This window comes from Condylura cristata, unplaced genomic scaffold (assembly GCF_000260355.1).
Source record: "Condylura cristata isolate star-nosed mole 26May11 unplaced genomic scaffold, ConCri1.0 scaffold00015, whole genome shotgun sequence".
Classification (NCBI taxonomy): domain Eukaryota; kingdom Metazoa; phylum Chordata; class Mammalia; order Eulipotyphla; family Talpidae; genus Condylura; species Condylura cristata.
The window spans coordinates 2,846,171-2,856,368 of NW_004567116.1; the positions used below are offsets into that span (position 1 = coordinate 2,846,171).

The 10,198-nt window shown below is 61.6% G+C and overlaps 1 protein-coding gene across 2 annotated transcripts in view; it reads left to right on the forward strand.

Moving 5' to 3' along the window:
- The window catches only part of MACROD1 (MACRO domain containing 1), a 116,763-nt gene that overhangs the window by 8,497 nt on the left and 98,068 nt on the right, over positions 1-10,198 (forward strand). For both annotated transcript variants that reach the window (XM_004682682.2, XM_012725578.1), the window contains exons 2-3: positions 72-173; positions 605-721. In XM_004682682.2, coding sequence (XP_004682739.1) covers positions 72-173; positions 605-721 — 219 coding nt within the window. The remainder of the gene's footprint in view (positions 1-71; positions 174-604; positions 722-10,198) is intronic.

Consider the following 10,198-nt stretch of genomic DNA (forward strand, 5'->3'; position numbering starts at 1 on the left):
CGGGGTGGGGAGGCCCCCGGCTGCTCCTCTCCCTGCCCTCCTGACTCCTTGCTGTCTCACCCGCCCTGCAGCGTTTCTGAAGGGCCTGAGTGACAAGCAGCGGGAGGAACATTACTTCTGCCGGGACTTCGTCAGACTGAAGAAAATCCCCACGTGGAAGGAGACGGCGAAAGGTGGGCCCTGCTCTGTGTCCACAGGCCGAGGAGCGTGGTTGCAGCTCGCTGAGTGGGGGTGCTTTGCACCCCTCACCTTATTTAACTGTTAGCCCCTGGGACAGGTTCCCATGGTCTCCCCACTATGCACTTGGAGCTGTGTGAGGTGGCCCCAGGTGGGGCGAGCACTTTGCAGGCCCGGTGACCGGCAGCCTGGCAAGTCACCCCCCGGCTCAGTAAAGCGGCGGGGCTGACGTGGGCACGCTGGCCGTGTCCAGTGTGCCAAAGACTCAAGAGCCCACTGTGCGGGGGGGGGGGGAGGTGCTTTATCCGTGCGGGCTGTCATGACCTGTGTCATCGGTCAGGCTATTTCCAGAGGTGCAGGGAGGTGGTGGGGGCACACCTAGCCTGCACGCCTCTCTGTGACCCCACCACCCCTCTGCTCACTCCAGGGGTGACCGTGAAGGTGGAGGAGCCCAAGTACAAGAAGGACAAGCAACTCAACGAGAAGCTCTCCCTGTTCCGAGGGGACATCACGAAATTAGAGGTGGACGCCATCGTCAACGCCGGTGAGTGGGGCCTGGGGCCGGAGACCTCACGGCCCCTCCTGACTGTCGCCTTTGCGTGGGCTGCCAGGCCAGGTGCGGCGGGCGCTGCCTGGCTCCCGGAGGCTCTTGTGGCCGGATGTGGGGGGCCTGCTGGCAGCAGGAGTAGCCGCCAGGGCTCCACTCTCCTTGAGACCCTGTGTCAGAGGCCCTTGGCCCAGCCGCCCCGGAGCGCTGAGACCCATTAGCGGCCGGAAGGGAGAGAGCGTGGCTGGAACTGTGCCCGCCGCCCTGCCGGGAGGCAGAGGTCAAAGCCAGGTGGTTGATCGATCTCGGGGGCCAGAGATGTCCCTGACTCCCCGAGTTCCTTCCTTGGGTTCCTGCCTACCCTGGCACCCTTGAGACCTGGAGCAGGTGTGGCAGCTTGAAGTGGGGAAGTGGGGGGCAGAGGCCCCTATGCCCCAGGCTCGGCTTCCCGCAGCGATGGCTCGTGCTGACTTGGCAGGTGATTGTGATGAGTTGAGAAACCTGCCCCCCCCCCCCAGGAGGGAGAGAGGGAGGGAGGCGCTGCTCTCCTCCCAGGTGGGGTTGTCTTGTCCGGTCAGGTTGGCCGGTGGGTGTGAGTCTCGCAGGCGTCACAGGGAGGTGAAAAAATTTGGAGACCTGGGAAGACCCCTGTCTGGGGTTTTGGGTCCCCAAGAAACCCCCACTGCCAGCCCCCTCTGCACCGCACAGCTCAGACACTCCCTGGAGGAACTCAGCTCTCCAGGTCTCAACCTTGGGCTTGCCCTCAGGTGTCTGGTGAGGGGGAGGAGTCGCCGGGCAGCGCCTGCTGGGAGCTGGGGTGTCCAGGCCGTCTGTCAGCATCCTGCTGGTCCTGTCAAGGGACTGGGCTCTCGAGCGGGCGAGGCTGCTGCTCCGCGGGCCTGTTTTTGTGGTCTGGGTTGCATTTCCGGCAGTGACCTTGCTTGGCTGGGTTTGGAGTCACATGCGTGTCCCGTCCCCACAGGGGGCCAGTGGCCGGAAGACAGGATTCTGGCTCCTGCAGAGGAGCGTGATCACCTCAGGGCTCTGCTGGCGCTTCGGGGTCATGGCGCAGGGCAGCCATGGGTCCTCGGGAGGCAGCAGGCACCAGCAGCAGCCCTGGGAGGAGGGCGCCGGAGGGGCTGTGGGGGGGCTGGCCTGCCCCTGCCTTGCCAGTCCTTATTGAGGGTGGGGGTCGCCTCCTGCTGCTCTTTTTGCTCAGCTGTCAGGTGACGAGGGGAACGTGGGCGTCGTGTGGACTCCTTTCCATCCAGGTGCGGGGTGGCTGCAACGTGGGCACCAGCTCAGGGCGCCGGGGGACGCAGGGTGGAGTGGGGACTCTGGTGGCCTGGGCGTGGTGAACGGGTCTTCCTCAGTGCCTGTGGGGGGCAGTGCTGTCAGCCCTTGGCACCCTGGGGGGGCTTCCCTGGGGCCTGGGGCACCCCTCCCTGGGGGCTCCCCCAGGTACCTGCCTGGGCATCTGGCTTGGGGGGGGTCAGACGCACTCCATCATCCAGCATACTCAGCCTTTAAACTTTTTTTCTTAATTTTTTTTTTTTTTGAGCTTGTGAAAGAAATTCACGGTGTGAAAGATACAAAGCGAAGACGGGCCAGATGCCCAGGTGTGGGAGGGGATGCTTGGTCACAAGCTCAAATAAGCAAGACATTTCCGAGTCTTCCCGCTGCCTGACTCCAGCCTCTCACCCTCTCAGGAGAGGGGCTGCCTGGGGGGGGGCACCCCGCTCCTAGCTGGGCTTGCGCCTAGGCCGGGGCAGGCAGGCCCTGCGCTGGGCTCCCCGTCCCCAGGGCCCACTCCTGCCGCCGCCCGCCAGGGGGCAGCAGAGATTGCGGTCCGCGCGCGGCCGAGCCCCTAAATCAATCTGTTTATTAGCAGAATCAAAGTCGCAGCCGGCGCGGGGCTGTTGGAGGCTGCGTAAATGTGGTGCGTGCATCGTGAAACCCATATGTGCTTAATTCATATGTAAAGTTTCAAGCAGGAAGAGAATACGTGTCCATTAAATTCTATTTGACTTGATTATAATCATTAGCCGTGAATAATTGCTTCTCGGTGCAGACCAGGGAGCCTCCACAATGGGCGGAAGGAGCGAGCAATTATGGGGGAGGGGAGCTTCCATTTTCAGTTTTGACGCCAGGGCCAGTGGTCCCCAGTACCGTGGTGGGCTGGGTCTGAGCTTGGGTCTTGAGATAACCCCCAAATCTAGGTAACCCCCGAGATTTGGGGGCGCTCCCTTTTTGTCCCTGTGGCACGATGGGGGCAGGGTCTGGAAGGTTCTTTCTGGCTGCTGGGACTGGGGGGGGGGGCTGAAGGGGAGCTGGAAGGGGTTGGGAGACAAAGGGGGCTGAACCCCCAGACCTCCTGCATCCTGAAGTCCTGCGGGCTTGGGGGGGGTCACCATCCAGACTGAGGCGCCCTTTCTGGCCCCAAGGAGGACCCTGGGGATCCTTGAGAGGGCGGGACTGCTGCCCTCCTGCCCCCTCCGTCCTCACAGCCGGACTGTGTGTGACTGTGACGGGGTGTGTGTGTGTCTGTCTGTCTGTGACGGTGTGTGTGTGTGTGTGTAATGTGTATGATGCGTGTGATGTGTGAGATGGTCTATGTGTGTGAGGTGTGAGATGTTGAGTGTGTGATGGGCGTGCGGTGTGCCTGTGTGCCTGTGTGTGCATGTGTGTGATAGTGTGATGGTGTGTATATGTGTGTTCCATGGTGTGAGGGGCCGACAGCAGAAGGGGGTGCCGGCTGGTGGGGGCTCTGGTGCAGTGCAGGTTTCCTGTCCGCCCTCGGCCTGCCCCTCAGTGAGGCCACTTGCTTGGGCAGCGCCCGGAGAGTCTCAGGCTCCTGCCATCTGTGGCGGCCACGGCTCCTGCCCACGGGGGCACACCGCATCCATCTTAATTAAATTGGGCTGCCACGCTGGCAAGATAAGCCTGGGCACCCCCGCGGGCCCCTTCCGGAGATGGCGATGCTTGGGGGCAGTGCCTGTCTCTCTAGTTTGGCCTGTGACCCCCAGGCTGTATCTTGGGGAGAACGAGGGGAGCAGACCTGGCCTCTCCTGCAGAGAAAGCACCAGTCTGGGGGCCCCACCGAGGGGGCGCTTGACTTTGGAGGGTTTTCATCTTCTCGCCGGCAAGCCGGGACCTTGACTGGGTCACTTCTGCGCCCTCGGGGTTCTCAGCTCCCCACGCCTGTGCCTCTGGGCCCCTAGTTCCAGTTAGGCAGCTGGAGTTTAGGTGGGAAACGTCTGTCTACAAAAATGAGCCCCCCTTCTGGGCCAGCCCAGGGATCCAGCAACCTGCTTAGCCTTCAGAGCAAACGGAACATGACAGGGATGAACGGTGCTTTGTGCCAAGATGGAAAGAGTCTTCCACTTAAGCCCGCCTAGGTCATGGAGTCGGGGGCGTGGGCACAGAGCCCAGGAGCCGTCGCAGCCTGGCAGCCTGGCGTCCCCGCGGCTTCCCTGCGGCTCAGCAAGCCCCCAGCCGGGGGTCCCCATCCTCCCACTCCTCATCTGAACCCCGGCTCTCTACCCGCAGCCCAGCGTGGGCTCAGGCCCGTCCCCCTGGGCTGGGGCCTGGCACCCAGGGGCCCGTTATTACGGGAAGTCAAGAGCAAGAGCCGTGAAGTAGAATAGGATGCGACAAAGTGCTCGGAGCGAGGCCTGAACAAAGTCCCCGCAACAGCACAGGGACCAATTAATTCTGCAAGGAGGTGTCGGGAGGTGAGTGAGGTCAGCGGGGCCTTTGGGGGGCCGGGCATGGGGGCTGGCTGAGCAGAGCCAGCGGGAGGCTGTGTTGCGCAGCCATGAGCTGCTTCACTGGGAGTTTTTTAAGCCGCTTATTTATTTAAAATAAGGCATGAAGTGGCTCCGGTTCCTTAAGTCCTGGGCTTTGATTTGTGGACACCCGCCGGCTGCTTACCTCCCTCCCCCATCCCCACAGCCGAACCCACTGGGCCGGGAGGGCCGTCCCCTCGTGGGCCTGGGCCGAGCAGGCAGCTCAGAGCCAGTGATTTAGAGACCGCCTTGATGGACTAGCAGACGGGGGGGCCGAGGGACACGGCTGCCTTGTGGGAAGTGATCTGACGCTAAACTGTCGCCGTAAATCGCTTTATCTGTCACTTCAGATTTAAATGTGTTTGCTGAGGCTTGCCGGCCGCCGGCTACCTCTCCGCAGTGGGTAGGCTGGACGGGTGCAGGCGGGGGCCAGAGGAGCTCCCTGGGCCTGGGGCCTTGAGGGCGGTGGGGGGGGACCCCTCAGAGGCTGGTGGGACTCTGATCTGCATTTTCAGGGATCCAGCCCAGGCTCAGAGCAAGAGCTAACCTGCCCCAGCTCAGCAGGTGGGGATTCAAACTCCTGTGTGGCATCCTGTCACTCAGCAGGAGTAGGGCCAGACCTCAGGGTAGGCCCTGGGCTGCCAAAGATGGAGTAGAGTGAGCTGTGTGGGTGGAAAAGGACTGCAGTGTATGAAGGCTGGGAGTTCCAGGGTGCGAAGCCACCTGGAAGGCTGCCTGGAGGAGGTGGCACTTGAGCTGAGGAGAGTGGGGACCTGAGCTGGGAGTTGGGTAGAGGCATGCCGGGGGAGGAAGGGAGAGTGACAGCAGACTGGGGTGAAGTGGGTAGGATCAGAGAGGCTCTGTGGGGCTTGGGATGAGCTGGGGTCTGTGGGTCCTGAGCACGGAGGGCCTCCCTCTGGGTCTGCTCCTTGGCCTCCCAGAATTCCTACATCAGTCGCATGGTATCAGTGGGGAACTGGAGTCAGGAATGGTGGGGAAATGAGGCTCAGAGAAGCTAAGCAGCTTGTCTGAGGCTACACAGCAAGCAGAGCTGAGAGGGGAGGTTTGTCAGATTCTAGAGCCTTCAGGATATCATGTGTTCGCTGGTGGGTGGGGCTAATTCTTTCCTTTCTAGTTCAAAAATTTGGATCCTCAGAGTAGGTAGAAGTGGGCAGGCGTCCGGGCAGCTGGTGGTCAGTGCAGATGAGATGGAACAACCTCTGGGTTGAGGTCCTCTGGCCCCACCAGGCTTGCTGGGGGGTTCCAGCCCCTCAACTGCTTGTGTGTCTTATGTCCTAGCCCTGCCCGGGCACCCCCACAGAATCCCCGCTTCTGGGCTAGGGCAGCTTGTCACTGACTGTTCCCACTACACCTCCATTTTACAGATGAGGAAACTGAGGTACATGTGGGGCCACAGCGTGGGTCAAAGGTGGAGCCAGGAATCACATCTTCTTCCAGACTTGGCGTTTAAGAGGGCTGCCATGAGCTGCGCTTTTTCCCAAGTCCCCGCCAGGCCCAGCCCTGGGGCAAGGGGCTAGTGGAAGGGGGAGGCCAGTGGGAGGCCTGTGGCCCAGCTGTCCCTCCCCTCCTTAGAGAGTCCGGAACACCCCAGACGGTGCCAAGACCTGACTCCACCACTGCATAAGGGGGGCAGCTCATTTGCACAAGGTCGCGAAGCGATTCCATAAATTCATAAATGATGGATCCCTCCTGAATTATTGAGGTTCCCTCGAGACTCTGCAGGGTCTGGTCCAGCCAGCGGGGCGGGACTCCAGGACCCTGGACGCTCTCTGCTATCAGCCAGGTCCTTCTATCCTCCTTCTGGGGACACAGTGGGGCCCTGGCCCTGGGGCCAGCGGCCCTGGGTTTCGGTAAATCTTGAATGACCCAACAGTCATGCCCTTGAGAGCTGGTGAGACCAGGGGGCCGGATGAAGCAGCGGCCTGGCCAGGCCCGCCTCCCGCGGCAGCTCAGGCCTCGCCGGCCCTCCACTCTGGTCTTAGAAATCAGGCTGGAGGGGATTTGTGCACCGTGCAGATGAGATTCTGGGTGCCACAGGTGTGGGGTGTAGGGGAGACCTAAGTTCTATGTGAGGGGCTGGACTCTCAGGCTTTACGACCCAGTGCCTGCCTGCAAGGCCCTTGCAGGATAGTCTCGAAGGGCCTCCCGGGTGGCACAGGGGCTAAGCCTCGGGACTGCCAACCACTGCAGGAAGTTCGATCCCCGGCCAGGAAGTGACCCGCAGGGCGCAGCAGACCTCTTCTGTCTCCCCGCTGCTCCCCTCAGCCGTGGATTTCGCCACTCTGCCTGTGCTGCTCCCCACTCTGTCCCTGGTCCCCCACCTCTGGCTTACTCCAGCTCTTGTATAAATAAATAAATGAAGCATTGACGCCCAGAGAGGGCGGCTGTCTACTCTGGGTCACACAGCAGGGCCGCAGACCCAGCCTTCCTGACTCCCCACACCTCCCATCCTCTTCTTTCTCCTTGGCCAATCCCCCCCCAGCGCGAGGCCCCCGGAGGACGCAGCTGCCTACCCCGGCCTGAGCCGCTCCTCTCCGCCCTTGGGCCAGCCTGTGTCCCCCCGACACGGAGGCCAGGCTGCACGGGCTGCGTGTGCTTCGAAAGGAATGGGGACCGCTCAACTGGCCACGCCGGGAGGGGCCGGCCCCGCAGCCTGCAGCTCACAGTCGGGGTGACCGGCTGGCGCGCAGGCCCCTGAGCTCGTGGGCCGCCCGCGTAGTGGGCAGGTGGCCGGTGCCCCTCGGGGGTGGAGGGGGCTTCTGCACACCCGGCCATGCGGCGGCCTTGCCGTTGCTGCCCCCTCTCACTGTGTGGACACGCACCGTCCAGACCTGGGCCCGGGGGCCCCGGGGACATAACAGGACCTGAGAGAGGGTCCGCAGATTCAGCCCCTTGCTCACCCCCCATGCCAGGCAGCCCTGCCTGCACCCAGTCCCAGCGTGGGGACGCACGGGGCGTGGTGACCGTCCATCCCACCGTCCCAGAGCCGAGGTCCCAGCTCTGCAGGGCACCTGCTGCCGGAGCTGGGCGGGTCCGTAACCCTCTCAGCCTCAGTCCTCTTGCCAGGGACCCAGCCCTGGGGGCTAGGAAGGGGCATTGCTTGGGGTGGGGTGGGAGGGGGCAGGGCCACTGGCTGGCATGGCCAGCTCTGGCTCTCGGAACCCCATCTGCAGCCACCCACTCTTCAAAGGCAACAAGTGGTCCTTGTGAGTCGCAGCCCCCTCCCGCGGCTGCTTCCTCCCCCATTCGGACATTGTAATCGCCATAAAAATAGGAGCTGGGCTGCTGTGAGAGAGAGGCCGGCTGTCAGCCATTCCCTGCCAGCAGGGCTCGCGTCTGTTTTATTATTGCAGCCTGGCTGTATTTCACGTACGGTTTAGACATCATCAAACGCTACATCCGTTTGAAAAGCAAGAGCTACCTTGCTGAGGATGTTGAGGAGAAACAGGAACATTTAAAATCTGCGCCGCAAATGGCCCAGAATTGGCATTTGCGATGGGAGCTTTCAGCTTTGCCTGTCAAAGGAGCTGAGCCTCAGCACAGGGACGCACCCAGTGAAGGTCGCTGCAAGGTGGGGCAGGTCACGGCCAAGGCCATGGGGTTTGGCATGGGTGGACCCGGGTCCTGGTGGGGCCCTGGGACGGTCACCTGCCAGCCTTGACCTTGACCCAGCCTCCTCGCCCTCCCACCAGGTGTCAGTGGCGGGAGCCCCCACTGGAGCTTGGGGGTGGGGTGCAGACAGGTCAGGACCCGTTTCAAGAGCTCCTGTGACCTGCACAGGGATGCACCCTCCCTGTGGGTGAGCCTGGGCTTCCTCTGTTGTGAGCCCTGGGGAGGGGTTCCCTGGTCCCCTCGCAGCCGTCTGGAGGATCTAGCTGATACAGCTCAATCAGCGGCAACTGTCATCACCCAGAAATTGGGCATGTGTACTGGAATTAATTAAAGAAAAAGAGTTTAAGTGAGCAGTTTCGCTGACGGGGGGATATCAAATAGGATCAGGGACCAGGTGTCCCATGCTCTTGGCCCCACCTGGAGCCCGTGGGCCTGCACAACCCTGCACGTGCTTCCAACCTGCCGACACCTCAGGGCTCTGGTGTGGCCCTCTCAGCCCGGCCACCTGCTGCTCGATGCTGGCGGGTGCTGGCCGGCGCTGGCCCTTGTGCTTTGTGATCTCGGTGGCTGGCTTGGCTCCCGGCACCTACCCTGCCCTCCCCAGGTGACACCTCAAAAATAGGCCAAGGGGGTCTATTGCAACTAAACAGGAAGTGAGACTTGGAGCTTCCTGGCAGCCATGGCAATATAGGAAACAAGACTGGGGTTCTGGAACTCCAAACTTGGGAATCTGTTTAAACAGCCTCTTTTTCTTTCTTTCTTTCTTTTTTTTCTCTCTTTCTCTTTCTTAACTGCTCTTACTTTTTGGCCATTCTCTCCCTGGGAACCCTAACCCACTCTTTATTTCGCCCCCAGATACCGATACGTTGCGCCATGGCCCTCTCCATCCCACTCGGTGCACCTCACATCCCCCCTGGGGGCCCCTCTGCCCTCTGGCTGTCACTGTCCATTCCTCCCGGCCTCTTGCCTGGGCCAGCCCCGGGGTCTGTCAATGGGATTTCTCTCAGATGAGTCAGTGACTAATAAGGGTTGCCCCTGGGGGGCCAGCAACATCCTTCCCTCCTTAATATCTGAGTTTAAAAATGTGTCACCATCGATTTGGAGAAAAGACTTGTTCCTGCTGAGAAAAGCAGCCTGGAGATTCGTCTCGCCTTAGGAGTCACAGGCAGCTGCATACATTGCACAGCCACAGTGCTGACTCTCAGTCACCGTCAGCCCGGAATCCCTCAGCACCGCCCTCTCCAGACTCCCTGGGCTGGCACCCCGTTCCACAGGGACGGAGGGTGGCCTGTGCAGGTGGGGGCCCCCCATCGGTTGGGCCGGAAGATCTGCTCTCCTTTCTCCCCACCTCTTTGTGGTTAAGACGAGGCTGGGTCTGTGGCTAATTCCATGTCATAAATCTGTGTCATAATTCCAAGGACGAGTGGCTTCTGAGGGGGCTCCTGGGAGCCGTCTGGGTGCCCCCAGAGGTCTTGTGAGTCCTGCTAACCCTTGTCTGCAGCTGTCTTGGCTGTTTACCTGCTCCAAGGGTGGATTTTAGAGCCTGAGTGTTCCGCCGCCCAACCTCACTTCATTCTTGCCTAGACGGGACTGGGACTGTCTAGCCTCCCGCTGCTGGCCTGTCTTCCTTCTGGCCCAGCCTCTGCCACAGCAGCGGTCTGTGGCCCCACCCCCCTCACTCTCTCTGAACCCCAGATCATCATCATCATAATGGCCGGAAGCTCTGGTGGCCTCTTAGGTGACTTGTCCCAAACACATCAGGAAACTTGGATCTTGTCACTGTGAGTCCTGGGTGCCTCCCGTGGTGTCGTGTCACCGAGGCAGTGGATGAGAGGGAGTAAACGAAGGAGTGAGTGAACGGACGGGGGGGGGGGGGGGGCAGGCACGTGGCACCACTCAGAGTTCTAGGGTTTCTAGGGTCCATCTGGGTAGTTGCGCAGGCTGGTGGTGTTTGGAGAGCTTGGCGGGAGACCGAGCGGTCCAGGCCCCAGTGAGCCCTCACCCCTCTGCCAGAGCGCTCACCGGAGCAGCTCAGAGCCAGTGAAGGTCTGTC